The 20,673-nt window shown below is 44.6% G+C and overlaps 1 protein-coding gene across 1 annotated transcript in view; it reads right to left on the bottom strand.

Moving 5' to 3' along the window:
* The window catches only part of nfkb1 (nuclear factor of kappa light polypeptide gene enhancer in B-cells 1), a 24,981-nt gene extending 5,168 nt beyond the window's left edge, over nt 1-19,813 (bottom strand). Inside the window, 22 exon segments of the mRNA XM_015050533.1 lie at nt 976-1,139; nt 1,223-1,289; nt 1,357-1,490; nt 2,046-2,148; nt 2,225-2,394; nt 2,673-2,874; nt 3,326-3,440; nt 3,517-3,646; nt 4,528-4,662; nt 5,309-5,410; nt 5,482-5,643; nt 6,000-6,138; nt 6,232-6,323; nt 6,555-6,659; nt 7,000-7,158; nt 7,749-7,912; nt 8,961-9,112; nt 13,919-14,017; nt 14,913-14,953; nt 16,403-16,478; nt 17,795-17,838; nt 19,501-19,813. Coding sequence (XP_014906019.1) covers nt 976-1,139; nt 1,223-1,289; nt 1,357-1,490; nt 2,046-2,148; nt 2,225-2,394; nt 2,673-2,874; nt 3,326-3,440; nt 3,517-3,646; nt 4,528-4,662; nt 5,309-5,410; nt 5,482-5,643; nt 6,000-6,138; nt 6,232-6,323; nt 6,555-6,659; nt 7,000-7,158; nt 7,749-7,912; nt 8,961-9,112; nt 13,919-14,017; nt 14,913-14,953; nt 16,403-16,478; nt 17,795-17,833 — 2,550 coding nt within the window. The 5' untranslated portion in view covers nt 17,834-17,838; nt 19,501-19,813.
* Between the last annotated feature and the right edge of the window lie 860 nt (nt 19,814-20,673).

Genomic DNA, 20,673 nt, shown 5'->3' with positions numbered 1-20,673 from the left:
GGCAGGCCCCTCAAAATTTCTGCAGGAATTTTCTAGTTATTAATTATTGTTGTTGGGTCATTAATTGGAGCACGTTTTGTTGATTTTTTATGTTGTTATTTAATAAAGTTATGAACGTTTTGATAAGCCAATCAGAGGAGGACCTGCTGGTCTCAGCAGCGTTCAGTTTGTCACCTAATGCTGAGATCGACTCGTCGCCCCGCTGCTCTAGCAAACCACGAACAGTTCAGAAACGATATGAAATGGAATAAAAAGCTATTTATGAACTGATTAAGTCGTGTTTTAGATTGTTCTTGAAAAACTAATCAGTCACGGCTGCACAGTGAACCCGTTGGTTTTCTACAGCAGACAGCCGCTCCCCTCTCTCAGGTACTGCGAACCCCGCTGAATCTTTTAGGGGCAGCAGTACCCTGCCGTACCCCCCTACTTTCACCCCTGCATACATATAAATGTAACATTTATTTATACACATTTATTATACACTGGGGGAAACCCTGTAAAAGTGAAACTATGACTCCCCAACAGGTTAAATAACTCAGATTACATCATCAATGTGTAACTTTACGAATGGCGCCCCCTAGGGCAACAGTTCAGAGGCCGTTGTCAATGGGACAGAGATGAGAGCTGCACCAGGAGGAGTCAAACATGCAACCGTAGCAACAGCCATGATGCTCCTTGGTCAGATGGGCAAGGCGCTACTGGGGTTGGTTATTAGCCCGCTGTTAGCTAGTTATTAGCCGGTTTTTAGCCCGCTGTTAGCCTGCTGTTAGCCAGTTGTTAGCTGGTTGTTAGTCAGTTGTTAGCCAGTGGTTAGCCAGTTGTTAGCCAGTGGTTAGCCGGTTGTTAGCCAGTGGTTAGCCCACTGTTAGCCAGTTGTCAGCTCAATGTTAGCTGGTTGTTAGCCAGCTGTTAGCCAGCTGTTAGCAGGACCTTAGCCCGGTGTTAGCCGGTTGTTAGCCCGCTATTAGCCGGTACCTCGTAGCTCTCTAGCAGGGTTCTGGCCGGGTTTGGACTCAGCCGGAATGCCGTGTTCAGGATGCCGAGGCCCAGATGGTGAGCCAGGTTCTCCCAGCATCCTTCAGCCTCCAGAGCGCCGCACACGGCCCGCTTCACCTGCACGTCCAGAACTGACAGGTCGCCTACACACACACACACACACACACACACACACGGTGAGCGCGGAGGCCATGATGAAGAGGAAGAGGAGGAAGAGGAGGCTCACCCTGTGGCGGGATGAAGGCTTGCTGGCTCCTGGGCTCGTACTCCTGACCATTTAGAAGATCCAGAACCTGCAAACACAGACTGTCAGGGTTCTGACCCAGTTCTGACCCAACACTCACACACTCCCAGACCTACCTCAGGGGAGGCGGCCATGTTGACTGGAGTGGTTCCTGAGATGTAGCCTTCATCATCCTCTTCCTCCTCATCGTCCTCCTCTTCCTCGTCCCTGATGAAGAGCGGCTCAAAGTTCTCCCTGTGCGGGTCAGCACCTGGACACGGGAAGGGACGCCAAGGTCACATGAAGGTCATGTGAAGGTCATGATCGTCCTTCACAGGTTGTGACAGAACAGGCTGATAAAACGACTTGTTAACAAACTGATACTTTCCAGAATCTTTCCACATGTTTGTAATCTGGTCTAATACAAATAAAAATCTATTTTATTTGACTGATAAACTAATATTTAGGAACACAACTGTTGCTCTAAAGTTTAATGTATCTACAGAGCCACATAAATAGCTTTGGTGGGCCGGCTTTGGCCCCCGGGCCTCGAGTTTGACACCTGTGACAGAGAGAAGATCTGCTGGGTTCCACCAGAATCAGAACCAGAACCACTGGAGATAAAAACTTCCAGCTGGTTGTTGTTTTTCCTCAATGCATTCCAGATGCACTCCAAACTTTTCAGATTTTAATTCCTAAAAACCGTTGAAAACCAGGAATTATTGTCCTTCTGCTTCATATTTTATTCTTAAGCTGGTTAGGAAGAAGCAGCAGGTTGCTCAGTCGGTCATAATGTTCTGCTCCGTCTCCAGGTGTTCAGCCTTACCTGCAGCCATCAGCAGAGCCGTCAGCTTGATGGAGCCCCGCCCCGCGGCCACATGCAGGGGGGTGGAGCCGTTGAAGGTGCAGCTGTCCACCTTGGCGTTTCCCTGGCAACAGAAGGAGAGAGTCTGGGTCTGAGCAGCCAATCAGAGACAGCCTGTGCCACGATTGGCCGGTTCCTACCTCCAGCAGCAAGCAGCCGGCCAGCGACACGTTGTCAGTCTCCGTGGCGAGGTGCAGCGCGGTGCGTCCGCCGCTGCGCTCCTGAGCCTCGACGTCGGCCCCGCCCACCAGCAGCTCCCTCAGCGCCGCCAGGCGATTGGCCAGAACCGCCAGGTGGATGGCACACAGACCTGAGGTCGAGCATGAGCTGCTGTGAGAGAGTGTGTGAGTATGAACTTTGTGGGGACCACATACTACGCTGCTGGGATCCACTGCTCCTTGCGGGTCTGCAGAAACACTGTTTTTGGCTCAGGGGTCAGATTTAGGGCTCAGGTATGAATTGAGTTTTGGTTGGTTAGGGTTAGGAAAAGGGTAAAGGTCAGGTTTAGACTGTAGAAATGAATGGAAGTCAATGGAAAGTCCCCACAAAGATAGCAAAACGAACGTGTGTGTGAGTGTGTGTGCCAACCTGCTGTGTTGCTGAACTGCAGCAGCTCTCTCATCTCTCTGCGTCGCAGTAAAAGCTCCACCATCCCGTCTCCTTCCTGCTGCGCCGCCAGGTGAAGAACTGTGTTGCCTTGGCGATCTGTCAGAGTCGGGTCGGCGCCGGCCAGCAGCAGCACTTCAGCCGCCTGCTTCTGCTGAGTGATGACCGCCAGGTGCAGAGGAGTCTGGGAAGTGTAGGAGAGGTCAGAGGTTAGCATTAGCAGACTTAGCATTAGCTTCCACTAAATGCCACGATGGTATAGCGCAGGGTTCTCAAACTCAATTGGTCCGCGGGCCGTGAGTATGAGACCTCTGCTATAGCGCTCAAGCGTTAGCAGAACTATTGTTTACAATTATTTTTTTATGGCTAGCACAGCTAGCTTCTTTGTTAGCGGTGTCTCCTCTCTGGTCTTCAGAAACCGTCTTGTATTTTGATTCAGGCTTAAACCTGGATTATCTGATGGATTTGGACCCTAATCTGATCCTAACTAAGCTTGGTAGATGACGCGTTGCTTTGGTTTTGTTTCTGAATAAATCTTATCGTTTATTAACAGCAGAAAGCCTCCAGCAGGACGGATCCTCCTGGTTTTTCTTTGTCCTTGAAACCGTGTTCCCAATCCCTGCAAAACCTGGTACCTGGTACAGGTGGTTCCTCATGTTGAGCACCTCTTCTCCCGTCAGAGCGGACACCACCTGCGTCAGACTCGTCAGCGCCTCCTGCTGGCTGTGGAGCACCGCCAGATGCAGCCCACTGCAGAGCAGAACGGGAGTGAGCCCAGCATCCTCAGTCAGCCTGTGTGTGTGCGCGCACGCGTGTGTGTACTGACGTGTCTCCGTCTTCGTCCTGTGCCGCCATCAGAGGGCGCTGTGGAGCCAGCAGGTACGCCGAGTCGCCGGTGACAGAGTATCGGAAGAGAGCGTCAAGCTGCCTGCGGGTTGCCTCCATCAGCGCCTCGTCTGCAGAGACATCAGAACCAGAGCGATGACATCACTGATCACCTGACCAGCTGCGTTTCCGTTTGCCGTCAAGTTACACAAACTGAAATTACCAAAAAGAAAAGTTTTTGCACTGGGTTGAAGTGTTTTCTTCAGCAATATTGTATTTCATAAAGCTGTAATTAAAACCCTTTTTTTCACGTCACATGATCAGCAGCAGGCTGCACAGTGGCGTAGTGGGTAGCACTGTTGCAGCAGCAAGAAGGTTCTGGGTTCAATTCCCGGCCCGGGTCTTTCTGCATGTTCTCCCTGTGCATGGTGGGTTCTCTCCGGTTTTCCGGGTTCCTCCACAGGCCAAAAACATGACTGTCAGGTTGATTGGTCTCTCTAAATTCTCCTTAGTGTGTGTGTGGTTGTTTGTCCTGTGTGTCTCTGTGTTGTCCTGCGATGGACGGGCGACCTGTCCAAGGGACCCCGCCTCTCGCCTGTTGACCGCTGGAGAGCGGGATCCTTGTCCCTAGTGATGCCACTAGGGACAAGTGTGGAAGAAAACGGATGGATGGATGATCAGCAGCCGGATGTTACTACTGATGGAAATGCCAAAGAAGACAACAGGAAGTGGTGTTCTTTGTGGTTGTTTTGTTTCTTTCAGACATTGTGCAGCCGGCTCCATCAGAGCTCTCATAGCTTCACTGTTCATAAAAAGTTCAGTCATTCCAACCTGTTGAATACATAAAGCTTCTGTAAAATAGCCGACTACAATTCCCCCAAAACGCCTCATGCCAAGTAGGCGGGGCTTGTCGCTCCAATGGTTGAATAAGACGCCAACATCTTCTCTGATTGGCTGATATATTTCCACAAATTTGTAATGGAACCGCAGCTAATGCCTTAAACTAACAAACCTGGATCCACACTGGGGGCATCTGATTGGGCGGAACCTCCTGACTGGGCGGAGCCTCGTAGCACAGCGCCCGACGCCGGGTCGTTGTCTGGGTCACTGTCGTCGCCGCTGTCGTCTGCAGCTTCACTCTGCAAAGCTTTAACAGAACCAGGTTTGGGTCAGAACATCCACTTCAGTTCTGCTGATCCAAGTTTCCTTGCTTATCACACAAACCAATGAGATAAAAACAGAGAACATTCACCTCTGATTGAGGTTTTCCCTTTTTCTTAGTTCGTTACTTTATTGTATGAAACTAAATACGATTAAGTTTAAACAATAACCGATTAAAATCAATGGCTAACATTGGTTTGGATGCAACTTGTTTTGAATAATATTGAATGGAGTCAGATCTCATTAGCATTAGCTTCTGCTAAATACCACGTTGGTTTAGCACATTAGCATTAGCTTCTGCTAAATAATTTGCATACACAGACAGACGAGACAAAAATTGAGTAAATTCACTGTTTTATCAACATTTCTGTTTTTGGTGTTTGTCATTTATTGTATGAAATTAAATGTGTGAAACAAAAAATTAAAATCCTGAAGCTAGATTTATAGTTTTTTTGCTTTGTTGTTCGTTCACTGTCAAACTTTAACATAATGTTCATTTTAATAGTTTATCATAAAAACATGGAGCTGTCGCAGTTTTTATTTAAAGTTTAGACTCCAGTTGCTCATGAGGTCACATACACAGAATGACGACAACCAGCTTATTTCAGGGAGATGTTGGTTAGATTTCCCACCATGCTTTGTGCCGCCGCCTCCTCCAAGACCAGCTGAGTACGCTGAGGAGAATCCTCCTGCTGCTCCTCCGTAGCTGAAGGAGGAGAAACCCTGGTAGTATCCTGCAGAAGAATCAAGCAGATAATCAGACTGCAGAAATTATTCTAGCAGGTTTTCATCTTCCTGACTTCACCTCCTCCTGCTGAGCCTGGACCTCCTACTCCTGAAGCCGGACCTCCTCCACCTCGGTACAGCCCCCCGCCTCCTCCTCCTCCACTTCCTCCTCCTCCATGGCCGCTGAAGTCCTGGAAGTTTGGCAATGTCTTCTGCCTCTTCCTCTGAACCTCCTCTTTATCTGGAGACAAACAATAATGAAACATGGCCGCCGACTCAGAGTAAAAACTACCAACAACTTTAACCTCAGGGGGAAGCCAGGACGTAGCTAGGCTGTGGGCGGAGCTAGAGGACGTAGCTACGCTGTGGGCGGAGCCAGAGGACGTAGCTACGCTGTGGGCGGAGCCAGAGGACGAGGCTATGTTGTGGGCGGAGCTAGAGGACGTAGCTACGCTGTGGGCGGAGCCAGAGGACGAGGCTATGCTGTGGGCGGAGCTAGAGGACGTAGCTACGCTGTGGGCGGAGCTAGAGGACGTAGCTACGCTGTGGGCGGAGCTAGAGGACGTAGCTACGCTGTGGGTGGGTGCAGGTGTCTACCTATGATCTGCGGATGGTAGGTGAATGGTTTGGGCTCGCTGGTCTCATTGTCGGATTTCCTCTTTAGCTGGACGAAGACAGACGTTGGCTTCTGCAGGTTTTGGTCTCGATACTTCGGGGTCTTGAAGACGATGGCAAACTGTCGTCATGGCAACACATTGACAAAAGAACAGAGCATGAAAGCGGTGTAACGACTGCAGCGCCTCCCGGCTGCAGCTGGATCAGCGCTGACCTGTCTGTGGACGTCTGTGGGGGAGAAATCGCCCAGAGCCTCCCAGGTCAGGCCTGAGTCGTCCTCCTCGTAGAACCGCACCTGGATGTCATCTATGCACAAGAAACACAACATGAAACACACAGAAACACACTGGAGGGTCCTGGAGGGCACCGAGACCCGACCCGAACCGAGGCTGGAGGAGGAACCCGCCTCCAGCCGGAACGAGACACAGGAAATCAGAGGAGAAAACCCAGAATCCCACATTGCCTCGTTAGCAAACCGCGGTGCCTCGTTAGCGGACCTCAGACTCAGATCTTGTCACATGCTGGACTCCTGCTCACCTTTCTGGACCTTGTCACAGAGCAGGTAGACCTCCTCTCCCCCCGTCACGCAGCCGGCGGTCCGGTCCATCCTGACGATCTTCAGGTTTGAGGCGTTTGGAGCCTCTGAGGGAGGAAGAAGAGTCAGAATTATTCATCACTATACCAGAACTCTGTTATGAGAGTGATGCTAAGTGATGAAGTGGTGGACAGAGAGGAGCAGCCTCAGTGACGCTCAGACTCTGAAGCAGGAAGATGGAGGGCAGACGGACAGGAAGGAGGCGGAGCTCTGCCGGCAGCAGGCTCTGCTCCGTCTACTTGGCTTCCTTTACTTCCCCTTTTCATTTCGGTTGTTTCTCCAGATGAAACCAAGTTAATGCCAGCAGCCAATCAGCAGCTGAGCGCCACATTAATTAGTAATTAGTAATTCATTAGTAATGAATGAAGTCCAGAGGTTTGCACTGACTGCTGTCGTAGATGGGCTCGGACACCACGGGCTCCAGGCGTCTGGAGAAGCCGCCGTCGCTGTCGGGCAGGAAGGCGGTGAACATGAGGCGCACCACGCTCAGGTCCATCTCTTTGGCCTGAGAGGCTGCGGCGCTGCTGATCATGCTGCGCTGGTGGTCTGCACACAACATGGAAACGGTTCTGATGTTTCCCAACAGCTACACATCTGCATGGTTCCCAAACCAACATGGACAAACAAGTGATTTATGATCCACAGAATCTGGCTCATGGAGCTGAATCTACAGCAACATGCAATCAAGAACAGTAAAAACATCGGCTGAAAATAAATTTAAATACAGCAAAACTAATTATTTAAAGGTGAAAAGATTTTTCAGAATAAAAACTATAAAGTACATCAGCTAAATACTGAGCTTTGGGTTTATCAATATTTAACTTGAAATTAAATTAAACCTTAATTTCATTTTGCTTTGGGATCAATAAAGTATTTCTGAATTTGAATTTATTTTGATAGGGCTTTTCCATTTATCGGTAAGCTGATTAGCATATTAGCTAAACATTTAAAGTGGAGCTAAATATTTATGACATTATGAATGAACGAGGTGAACATTTCCCCCATGACAGACTAAATAAACTAAAATATTACTGTCAATGTTTTACAGTGTAATTCTACAAGCGGCTGCTAATCAGAACCAGAACCAGCAGCCGCTTGTTACTGAGGAGAGGCGGGATCGGATCGGAACCACTGACCGCTGAGCTCCCGCGGGACCCGGACCTCCCCCTGCAGCGCGTCGACCTCCGGGTGGATGGCGACCCCGCAGTTGTAGCCCATCCTGAAGGCCTCCACCATCCGCTCCTCCAGCGTCTTCGCCACGTTCTTCTTGGTCACATGGAGGATCCCCAGGTTGGGAAAACTGCAGGAAGCCAGAAGCAGGTCAGGTTCTGCTGGTCGGACCCACACAGAGCGGAACCAGATCCAGAACTGGGCTGACCGATTCTCCATGATGCCACACCAGGAAGCAGAGTTTGAGGTAGTCCTCCATTTAACTCAGATGTTGTAACCAATCTCACAAATCCATCATTACCTGGGCTTTTGTTTTGAAGGGGACATGTCAGGAAATTCCACTTTTTATCCTTTAATACATTTCGTTCAGGTTTTTCTGTTCCCTGATATTCTCAACTTTTACATCACAGTATTTACTAAACAAGGTCATGAACTTCTGGCTAATTAAGTTTGGAAAGCCTCCATTTTTATTTCTCGCAGCGATGTTGTAGTCCAAGTTAGGAAACCAAAGTCAAATGTTTCAGCAGAGCAAGCTTTATTTCAGACATGAATTTAATGAGTTGGAAGTCCTGGAAGTTGTTTTGCTAGCTTCCTGCTGATGTTAGCTATAGCACTGTGTGCTAGCACACAGTGCTATAGCTGTTAGCTAGCACACAAAACGAACGTTTTGAATAGCAACACTACATAAACAGACCTGCATTGTTTTGACTAGAGGAACAAATGATCCAAATGCATTCTGGGACTTTCTGGTGCTAGCGTTAGCTAACTCGCTACTGACATCTTTTAATAAGTTTGGGAATAAAACGATTCTGCGTCACTGGATAATCACACCTCTGCTACCAAACTACAAAAATGACTGAAGGGGCAGGACTGGCTCAGTCTGCGACCTGGTTTGCTTTTAAAGAACTGGCACCAAAACAAGTTGCTGTCAGACAAACCTCAGGTCAGAGGTCAAAGGGAAACCTGTGGAGCTGCAATAACCAGTGCAGTTCAGCTTTATATTCACCAAAACTGATTTAAAAGCACAATGAGTCTCATAGTCAGACTAAAGGTCATGTGACCAGAAAATATCTGGTGTCAGTTGAACATTTATGTAGATTTAAACATCTCCAGACAAACTTTGGGTTAAACTGAATAACATTAAACACTCATTTAAATGAAACGTGCATGATTCCTACCTGATGGTGGAGTCTTTGGACTGCAGGTCAGCGATGCAGATGCCTTTATCGCACTGCTTCCCCACCAGGCTGTGAGCGTGAAGCTGCGGCAGCTGGGTCAGCGCTGTCACCAGCTGGACCACGACCCGGGCCTGACCCTGGTAGTTACAGATCTGAAACCCACAGCAGAATGCCGCCGTTAGCCCAGGCCCGTTAGCGCAGGCCGGCTGAGGAAACAGAAAAGATGAGGTGGATGAAGCTGAGAGTGAAAATGTTTGGTGAAATCAGACAGAATGAGTTTTGTGATCTCATTCTGGACTCCACAGATGAGTCACACACATTCAGACTCTCTGTGGTGGTTCAGAGAAACTTTCTCCTGGTATAAATGACTCACTGAAACTTCTCACCTCCACCAACATCAGAGATCGGTGAAGCGATGGATTCAGGCTGAAAACAAACCTGACCATCTCCAACCGTCTGTCAGACGATCAGCAGGTTTTCTGGAGTCAGACTGAAGGTCAGTCAGAAAACAAACAGGTTGCCATTAAAATGGATTTCTGCTCTAGAATCACCTTCTAGATATGCTTGGTGTCTAATCATCACCTACTCATTTTGAACCAAAGAAATCATGTAGAATTCCTTGACATTTTTTAAAATGGCCGCCCTGGTTGTAATGGAAAGTAATCAGCTGTAGTTCTTGCCAGTGGTGGCACAGCTAACGAAAACATTTGGTTCAATAACGCTAAACAAGAATCTTAGCTATGCTAACAATAAACACAAAACAATTAGAAGAAGCTAATGCTAACTATGAAGACACCAGGCTCTCATCTTCATCTCCTTCCTGCTGTGAGACTCGCTAGCAGCAAAGTCCTCAGAGTCTGAACAACATGATGAGACAAAGTTCATCCAAATCATCAAACATTTATGGGAACATTTTATGATAATAATTAGTAATTAGTTGTTATCATAACTGCCATTTTGATGGCTCAAAACGGCAGCCATCTTGAAAAATACCATCCTCCTGAAACTGAAGTGTCTGATGGGAAATATAAAAACATTCAACCTGAGAGGTTAGCATGCCAGTTTTAAGCCTTTGGGCACACTTGAAAGATTTTTACAGTAAGAAGCTGCAGTGTGAGATTGTGTTGTGAATTTCTTCATAACCTCTGGAGTTCCTCAGGGCTCCATCATTTTATCTGCATTTCAGCAAATGAGAAGGCGGCCTGAGGTCTTATTTACTGAAAAGAAGTTTGAATTGTTTCTCACTAGGCAAAACGTGACTGAAACATTTAACACAAACAGACCAGGGGCAGCGGGGCCTGTGCTCTGATTGGGCCTGTGCTCTGACTGGGCCTGTGCTCTGACTGGGCCTGTTCGTCTAAACATGAATCTGAACTGAAGCTGAATCTGCTGTTAGCCGTTTTACTAGTGTTTGCTTCCAGATGTTCATTTTCATGTTATCTCTGTTTAACTGAAACGTGAGAACAAACTCTTCCTGTTCCTTCGGTTTGTGTGACAGCCAGCCGTGCCACTGCAGATATTTGGCTGCAACTGTTGCAATAAAAAAGCCCACTTCCTCTTCCTGGTTCTGTCGGCCACTCGACGTGTCGCAGCAGATGAACGCAGTTCCTAGAATCAGAGCGAGAGCTGCAGTTTGAGGGTTTCCTGGCTGCTGCTGCGCTGCAGCTACCCGACAGCTGCAGCAGGCCGCTGTCTCCGCATGAGAAACGCAGAAAACAGCTTAAATTCTGCTAAAAAAATAAAACTAAAACTGAAATAAAGGCAAATCTGAAAGCAGCAGTGTCTCACCCCCTCCAAACCCAGAACACCAGCATGCAGCAGCAGCTGCTGCGTTTCTGAGGAAATCTGTCTGGATGCTGCAGTACAGCTTCGTTTCACGCCCAGGTCAGAACCAGAATCAAACCGCGGGTCCGAAAATTAGGTTCTGCTGGTTTGAAAGCTGTTCCTGGTAACCAGATCATCAGGAAGCTAACAGAACCACAGACTGGAGCTTCTGACCCGGTTCTGTTGGGATGTGGAGTCGGACCAGGACTGGTGGGCTGGGGTGTGATGCGTTCACTGACTGCTTCCATCACTTCATTATTGTCATTTTCAGACGTTTAGATTCACCATCTGTCTTTTTCTGCTGCTGAATTCTGACGCAACACGGACAAAATGCAACGATACTATAATAATAAATAAATATGATAAATTATTACTTAATTAATTATTATTATTACATAAACAGTCCTGCATTATTCTTGTCCTGGGGAACAAATGATCCAAATGCATTCAGTGTCGTTCTAACATTAGTTAACTTGCTAACATCTATTTTCATCTATTCTCTCAGCCATTCAACACCAGGTAAAGGAGAAAAGGAAAAGGATGGAAACAAATCGCTGCAGCCAAAATTCTACACTGTTTTTCTTTTATTCACACTATTAGCTTTTGGTATGTCTGCCAATTTCATATTTGTCTGATTATTTTTACTAAATGAAATTTTATTTCTGTTTTATCACTTATCTACCTGTCATGCTGTGTTTGTTGTGGAGCGCTGTGGTCAGCTGAGGCTATTGGAAATGTGCTACCAAAATGAACTTTGACTTGACCTGATATTAGCTAACGTTAGCTAACTCGCTAGCTGTGTTGAGGCCTTCTTTATGCGACGTATTCCTTCAGGCTTTGGCAGCATTTTCTTTCTCCAACATGTTCGGCTGAATGAACAGATCTACGGTTGGTGAAATCTTTTAGTTAATTTGGTAATAAAAGTTTCTGCGTCGCTACATAGTCGTATTTCTGCTATCAAACCGTTCAGACTGCAGACGCTTTGAAAACTCAGATTTGGTTCCACATTTGGAAGTGGAACAGATCGGAGTTTATTTGGGTGAAAAGATCGGAACAAAAAAGTTGGATTTGTTTCGCATTTGACTGCTGTGTGATGCCAACATGCTATCCTTCACTGATTTACCCCAAACTTTCACTATTTCAGCTCCTTTAAGTTCTGTAATCTATTGTCTTTTAATCGTTTTTATAGTTTTTTACGCTTTTGTTTTGTAAACTAGCTTAGCATACATCTCTGTTTTTGCATAAAATAAATGGGAATCGAAGCATTGCGCTCCTCTTTGGCTCCTGAACGGGTTCAAAGATTGAGATCAGCTCTACTGAAGGGGTCTAAGGTCATTCAGATGGAGAGGTTCATCTGATCAGACCTTTGATGCTTTCCTCTGTTTCTGACCCAGGAGAGCCAAACCGGGCCAGGAATGGATCCCACCAGTGGGATGGGAGTGAAGGCATGAACCTTTCCAGAGATTGAAATCCCATGATGCATTGCACATCTGTAAACAGGCAGCTTCAATGGTGAAAACCATGAGATCAGGTACCAGAACGTTATTAACATCCAGAGGCTGCGTCGTCATGGTTACGGACTCAGCATCACCTCGGCTGAAACTGAACTGTGACTTTAAGTTTTGTCCCGTTTCATTCTGTTGACTGAGCAGTTCTGACGATCAGCTCATTGGCTGTTTTGACCCAAAGCAGCACGCTAGTGAAGGGTTAACTGTGTTTCTGGGCCTGAGTGGGCGCCGGCGCCAACGCCACGCTTTCATCTCCGAGCTGAAACTTTGCACCTTTCCTGTCTGTGACGCAGCGGCGCTTCCTTGTAATTAGCTGTGGGTGTCGCGAGGAGGAAATTCCCAACAGACATGAAACATGCAGAGGTGTGTGTGTGTGTGTGTGTGTGTGTGTGTGTGTGTGTGTGTGTGTGTATGAACAGGTCCAGGCCCGTCAGGTTCTGAATGCTGGAGGCGGGACCAGTCCCGGGATCCAGTTCGTTCTTCATCGACTGCTTTTAAAAACTTCACGTTTTTTCACTAATTTGACAGAAAAGTTTCCACGGATTAACAGAGAATAAGAAACATTACCATGGCAACACAAACAGGAACACCTCATCTCAATCCAGAAATGCTTCTTTAATCCCAAAAGAAAGTTAATCTTTGCTTTAACTGACACTGAGGATCTCCTGTAGAGGTCTGTCTTTCAGCGGTATGAAGATGCCTCTGACTGAAGACACTCTGCATATGTGAACGCCAAGTGGACCGGAGACTGCTCCAAAAATAGGAAGTGGTCTACAGTGCAGGGCTTTCTGGGTAAATCCAACCAAAGCTAACGTGCTAGCCTAGCGCTAGCAGCAGAAATGGCTCCTGGTCTTTAGCCTAAAGAGAAATCCTCCAACCGCTAAAATCTGACGCCTCCATCTTGTTTCCATCTGGTGAAGCAGGAAGTTGCTCTCAGTGTCTTCAGAGGTTTTTGTGTCATTTCCTTCAGTGGTTCTAGGTGCAGCGCCCCCACAGGCCAGGAGGGGAACAGGTTGCTCAGAGGGTTTGGTTGGTTTGACTTTCCGTCCAAAACACAACCAGAGGATGGGGAACCAGAGTCCAGCTTTCATCTACAGCGCCACCAACATGCAGGGTTTTAAAAATAAAAGCCTGCACCTGCAGGAACAGCAGGAAGAAGATCCATCCCAGGAAACGGGTTCAGAACCTTCAAATGACACAGATTCTGGAAACGCTAAAAAACTGTTCTTGTTGTTTCACATGTTTACCAGAACCAGAAGGTCCAAACGGAAAAACATCCAGAAATCTGGATCCAATCTGGCCCCCCCACGCCAGGAGAAGGGGAGAGGGAAGGGGTGTGGCCTGGACGCTGCTAACTTAGCATCGATGTAGCTACATTTAGCGCCTTTTCAGACCCGCTAGCAACAAACTTTCAGAAAAAACTCTAGTCATAAATCAAGCTAATCTGTTCTCTAGCACATTTAGCTTCTGTTTATTGTCTGAATATTTTGTTATTATTTCTGGTATTTTCTTTATGAATCTGCAGTGCGGAGCAGAGAGCAGAGCTCTGAACCGCAGAGCCGCTGCAGCGCTTTGCTCTCAGGAAGCGTTTCCTCTGCCAGCCGCCGCCCAAACAGGAAGCGTTACCTTCACCGTCGGGTACGTCTTCCTGTTCTTCTCGCTGGAGGCTCCCGGCAGACCGCCGTGCGACGGACCTTCGCAGCCGTAGCGGAACCTGAAGCCGCGCTGCGGAAACACAAACACAACATCTCAGATTATCTCAGATTACAGCAGAGGTCAGAGGTCAAGGTCGTCCTGGCTGCAGGACAACCTTGACCTCGCTCGTCTTGCTAACCTCAGTCCGGCTGCCATCTTGTTTCTAGAGAGAGAAGGTTTTCTCCTTCAGCCCTTCCAAGCAGCCGGCCTGGCTCAGGGTCATGACCTTTAACCTTTAGCCTGAGGCCCATAGAGTCTGAGCTACAGCTCTGGAGTTTCTAGACATTTCTTCATGCTCTGACCTTTGACCTCGTGATGTCTGAGATGTTTTCCTCTTGGAATTTTTTATGTAATTTTTTTTATTAAAAATTTGTTTCTAATTATAAACATTTATTTTAATTTCTTTGATTTTTGTTTGTCATTCTTTTATTTTTATTATTTATTTGTACTTATTTTCAATAAAATAATTTTGAAAATGTTACTTTTACTTTTTAACCTTTAATGTAAAATTATTTCCTTTTCTTTAATTTCTGATTTATTATTTTTATTTAAATTAAATGCTTTTAATTTTTTGTACTTTTTAATTGAAATATTAAATGTTATTTTCATTAAATTAAATAAAATCTTATTTTCTTATGTATTTATTTTTTATAATAAATACATATTTACTGGAGACTGATGGAGCTGACCTTTGACCCCTCTCAGGTGGAGCAGCAGCTGAGGTCACTGCTAGCATCGTGCTAACACACCTGACCATCCTAATCTCTATAGAATAAAATCAGAATAATCTGATTAAAGATCAGGCAGCTTCAATGATCAGAGGAGAAACCGAGTGGACTTCCTGTCCAGGTGAGTGGACTTCCTGTCCAGGTGAGAGGACTTCCTGTCCAGGTGAGAGGACTTCCTGTCCAGGTGGGCTGCTCACCTGTTTGGGCTGCTCCAGGATCTGCAGAAATGGTCCATCCACTGAAACACACAACCAATCAAAGTTATTATTAATAATTTCAACATTTTAGACGATAACTGGAAGTTTTAAATATTTAGAGCAGAAAACGAAAGTTTTCTGTTTCTGTCTTCATCTGTTTATTTATCTATTTATAAAACAAACAGATAAATAAATAACATAGAAATTAATAAATTAATCTAACGTTTATTATTTAACCTATCGTTAATTACTAATCTAGCTATTTATATGATGAATAATTAGAGTCATCATCATCATCAGCCTGGAAGCCTTCAGAGCTTCAGCTGAAACCAGAAACAGGAAGTGAGAGCGCAGCGCGCCGCCGCCTCGTCATGAAACTCGGCTTTCGTTTTGCCGCCGCCAGTTTCCTCCAATCATTTCGTTCTCCAGACAGAAACTCTGCCAGCTTCCTGCTGCAGCAGAAACTTCAGACCCAGTCGGGATCTTCTGCCTGTTTCAGCGGTGGCAGCATCATGCTGAGCAGACACTTCCTGTCAAACTGGAAATCTGAGGAATTTTTAAGCCATAAACCTGATTTTATTTTTCATTTCACTTCCAGGCTGAGCTGTAAAAACAGCAGCATGAACACGATGGACACGGATCGCATCACTTCCTGCCCAGCAGGAAACACGGCCTGATTGGCTGACAGCTGAGGTCACATGACCCCTGGACTGCATTTAAATAATTTAGATTTAAATTAAAATTAACACAGAGAAAATAATAGGCTTTTTTATGTTAAAAACTAAATATTTATTATTAAAACAAAATATCGTTAAATTCTTAGAAAACTATCATTAAAGTAAAAATAAATACTAAAATGTGTCAAATAGAGAAATATAAAATAATGTAAAAGATAAATGTATTAAATCATCATAATTGAAGAAAATAATAGAAATATAAAATCCTTTATACACACAGTAAAACAATTTAAGTTTATATAAAAAGTTTTACGTACCAAAAAGTGACAATATTTTAAATTGAATTTAAATGACAACTAATCTTAAAAAACAAACAAAAAATTACAAATATAAAAAAAATCATTATACAGTTTAATAATTTTAAATAATAAATATAAATATAATATTATATAAATATAATAAAAAGTGTTTTTCCTTCTGTTCCAGTTTTAAAATATTAAAGTTAATATTTAAGACGTTTTCTGGATAAATAACAGGAAGTCGCTTATAGGAAAAATTTTAATTTGCAAAAATAAAAATCAACCAGAAAACGGTTCTGATCCAATAAACCAGAACACGATCCAGTAGATCGGTTCTGATCCGGTTCAAGCCGAACAGTTAGAGACAAACCAACAGAACTGACTGGGGCAGACAGAAGAACCGAAACCCGCACACCCCTCTGGTGGGTGGGGCTTAGCGAGAACCAATCAGACACAGTCAGAGGGGAGGAGCCAGTCGGTACTGGTTCTGACCCGGTAGATGGCGGAGTCTCACCTGACTGCAGAGCCGTCATCTGAGGCATCGGGACGAAGTGGGAATACTCCAGGAAGGACGGATCCATGTCGAACATCTGCAACGAGACCCAGTTGAGGTCCGACAGAACCGCTGGGGGTTCTGGAGCTGCAACAGAACCCAGAGCGGTTCTGCTGGACCGTCTGGACCAGAACCGCTCCGGGTTCTGCTGGGGTGAGTTTTGTGCTCTGAACTCGCTGCGTTAGCTGTATGCTAATGAACCGAACCAGTAGCCAATCACAGACGGGGATTTTTAATCCAATCAGATTATCCCTCCACAACCACAATGGGAGGAAAACATAACAACATAAACTGGGATTCTGTAGCCTGACAATATTCAGCTAAGCAATGAAAACTTGATGGACAATTTTTTATTTTATTTTATTGTTTGTAGATTCATTTGAAATCCAAAGACTTTTATTTTTTCAAGATTTCACCTGCACAAATCTTTATTTGTTGGAATAAAGATTACAGGAAGGAAAAGCTGTCATTTCAAGTCCTGGTGAACTAAACCAAACTTTCACAGTTAAAATTTCCAATGTTAATAAAATCCTGTGGAAGTTCAGAATCAACTCAGATGAGCTACTAATGCAAATTACACAGCACTGCAAAAAATTCACAACCGCATTTAGAAACTGTAAAATAAAGTGAAAGTTTGGGTTTGTTCACCTAGAACTCAACTTTTGTTTTCCAGGATGTTTATTTCAGCACATGAAGAGTTCTGGAGGTGAAAAAAGACGAAAATATGAGAGAAATCGTCTTCAGCTAAAGACTGCTGAGCAGGGAAACAGCTGCGCGAGCCGAGAGCAGGCTGAGTGAGATTCAAACACAAATCAAATCATCGTCCATTCACATAGATCTGTGCACCTAGATCAGTCTCACAGCAAACTCAGCTTGCTGAATGAACATTTTTTATTCCGGGCAGAAACTAAGATATTCTGAGTTTGATACTGTAAAATCCGTCCAGTTCTGCGTTCAGGAGAGGAACGGTGTTTCCTCCCGGCTCCTGGTCCAATCATACGACAGGAGCAGCACAGGTACGACTGCGACCTCGGATCAGACAGAAACGACCTAAATTTCTGCTTTCTAAGCAGTTTCTGCTGCAGCTCAAAACGCAGGAATGGATGGATTTCAACCAGAGAAGCAGAAAATATCGGTAACAACGTCAATACCGGCCCAAACGTTTAGATCAGTCATATCAGCAAGAAAAAGGAAATATTTCCCCTAATGTCTGACAGGATACAAAAGAATTAATAAATCTTTATTTCTTGTACTGATGTATTGGTTTTTTTCCATTCAAACAAGATTTCTGATGTAAGTTCGATTTGAGTTTCTGCCACTCATCGTGCAGCAGCGACCGGCAGGTGAGCTCACCTGGCTGGAGGGGTGCAGGTAGTTCTCGTCAGCAGCCATCTTGTCTGCAGAAATCACACATTTAGGATTTAAAATCAGAACCAAAATCAAACACATCTCTGTCGACATGATGAAGCTGAGCAGCTAAGCCATACGAATAAGAGTTTGAAGACATTCCTGTTTCTTTACTGTTTTCTGTTTTAAAGTCGTGATTTATCTGCAGCTTCCTGTCTTGTTTACTGAGTCTAATTATAAATCATTTTTATTACCAGGCAGGAATTTCCTGGTTAGGACTAAAATCTTCAGCCTCATTTTTATTTTTAGTAGAAGCAAATTTTCTTTAGTGTCATCATCCAAACTTTAATTGCCCAAAACAAAACAACTCTTCCTGGAAAGTTATTAAACCATTTCCAATAGATAGTTAGAAATATTTAATATTTAAATTTGTTAATTTTACTTGTTTTTCAAACTGAGTTCAAAATGCTGCACAAGTGAGAAAAATATTAAGCAGAAAACCCAACACAGATTCCTGCAGAAGTCAGTAGGGCCTAAAAAAACCAATCATCAGAACAATGAAATATAACATCTACATTTTAAAAGTGTGTTCAAATTAAATCCTAAATATAACAAGAGGAGCAAATATGAATTAACATGAATAATTTAAATATCAAATCTTTTGGATTTCAACCATATTATGAGCAGAAACTCGCAGTAACTAATTATTGATAAACTTGAGAAAAAACTTCAGACTTTTTAAAAGGCTTTTCTGACATGTTTAACTTTTAATTTATGTAAATAAAAAACCAATTAGCGAATAAAAGCATTAAACACGATAGCATCATCATATCTGGTAACTGGTGGCGCTGTTCTCCTATTTTTATGATCAAAAGCCAATAATATTGATTAATCTTTGATTCTTCTGATTCATGGTGCCGCTTAGCAGAGCGCGCCCCCGCTGCGTTTACCCCGTGGCGTGAACGCGCATCCGTGTGGGTTGCTAACAGCTAACTACCCAGTCGTGGGACTAGTGCTGCTGTTTCCTTCGTGGAAGTGACCACTGATAAAGTGAAACACGGACACGGAGGCTGTATCTCCACGGCGGGAGGAGCGGTGCTGGAGCTCCAGCCTGGCCGAGTGTCTCTCCGTCATGCCGGAACGGCTAACCGCTACCTGTCCCCGCTGCTCCGGGAGCGAGCCTCGGAGGTTTCCACCAAACTCTATTTAAAATCCTCCTAATTTAAGAAACCTCCAGATTCCAGCTTAAAAATATTAAATTCGGGGATATTCTTATATTAAACCCAAATGAAATAAAGTAATAATTAATACGGCTTTCGTAATGTTGGATTTTTTTATTTTTTTTTTGTCATATCTCTCAAATTCATCTGTCACCAGGAACAAGACACAGTTGAGCGACTCTAAGAGTTTTAAGTTGAAGCTAAAATAAAAGTTAATTTTAGTAAAAAAGGAGCCGAATTAAATGTTAGATAACAAAGATTTTAAAGATTTTAGATACAGTGGCTTTAATCCTTATGACTATATTCAGGATTTTAATAAAACAACCAAATGGTGCTGAGTTAAAAAGTTACCTGGCTAATAAGGAAGTAAGCAGAACAACAAAGCGAACTGAGCTGTACCGGTCCGGTCCGGTCCAAGGCGCGGTTCTGACACCAGGTTCGGACCCAGCGGCTATGCTCTCAGTGGTTAATGTGTAGTAAGCATGATGTTACCTGGTCAGCTCGCTCAGGTGGAAGTCAGTTTGAAGTGTGACAGTTGGGGCTCGTTCCGCTTCACTTCAGTTCACTCATGTCCGTCATTATTTCCTCCCCACGCAGAACCCGCAGACCCACGAGCAGACCGGGCTCAGCTTCGGGACACCATCACTGCGTGGAGAGCCCAAATATTTCATCCAGTCCTGCTTCGACAAAGCCGAAACCTCCAGGTGACACCGAGAAGAAAGAGAGTGGAGTTCCTTCCCCACTGGAAATTCCCCCCGGTTCCCAGGTTCACCACAGGGGGCAGCAGAGAGTCAGGAGGTCTCACTCCAATTACCAGGTTCACCACAGGGGGCAGCAGAGAGTCAGGAGGGCTCACTCCGACTTTTTATTTTTTTTTTAAAATCACTGGTTTTGAAATATCAGGTGAGAAAAAAATGAAAATAAGTAAGAACAGAAACAGAATAAAACATGAATAAAACTAAGATAGAAATCAGGATAAAAATGGAACAAAACTAACAGAAAAAAAAATCATTCAAAAAGTGAACCTCTTCCCCCACCACCCCCGAAAATTAGAAATAATACAAATAAGAAAACTGGAATAAGACAAATCAGAGGAGAGAGACACACCACATTATTTACCTGAAAGATTCAAGATTCAAAGGTCTGTTCCTCTGAAGATGTTAACTTTTTCTTTTAAAGCTTGAAGATTAATGAGTTCTGGCTGAGGCGTGAAAACAGAATCATTCCTCTTAAAATCAAACATAAACAGCCAAATTTCCATATTAAACCATTTTATTATGATTAAACACATAGACCAATCTGTTATTTAACCATATACATTTATGACCTATAATTAGCTTTAGCTAACATTCATCAGAACCTTTATGGGACATAGAAGAGGATCAATTAGTGCAAGTTACAGTCAAAACTCAAAACAGCTTCAGATTGCAAAAATAAACACGTCATCTATTCATAAAACGAGTAAAAAGTGTTACAGCAGACAGAAACCAGAGGCACATGAGAGAGAAGATGCCACTGCACCGGCAGCTAACACACAGCTAAACGGCTACGCACTGGGGGCGTGGCTCCGCCCACCTCTCAGCTGAAAGGGGCGGGGCCTCAGGTCGCCACTACGGAGGCACGAGAAGCAGAAACGTTACGTCAAAGCAGCAACAACACGTTACG

The sequence above is a fragment of the Poecilia latipinna genome, unplaced genomic scaffold, assembly GCF_001443285.1.
Source record: "Poecilia latipinna isolate Pla-1442-1.1 unplaced genomic scaffold, P_latipinna-1.0 Scaffold997, whole genome shotgun sequence".
NCBI classification, from domain to species: domain Eukaryota; kingdom Metazoa; phylum Chordata; class Actinopteri; order Cyprinodontiformes; family Poeciliidae; genus Poecilia; species Poecilia latipinna.
Note: the sequence above shows the minus strand (reverse complement) of the source record. Positions and strands in the feature narration are given on the sequence as shown.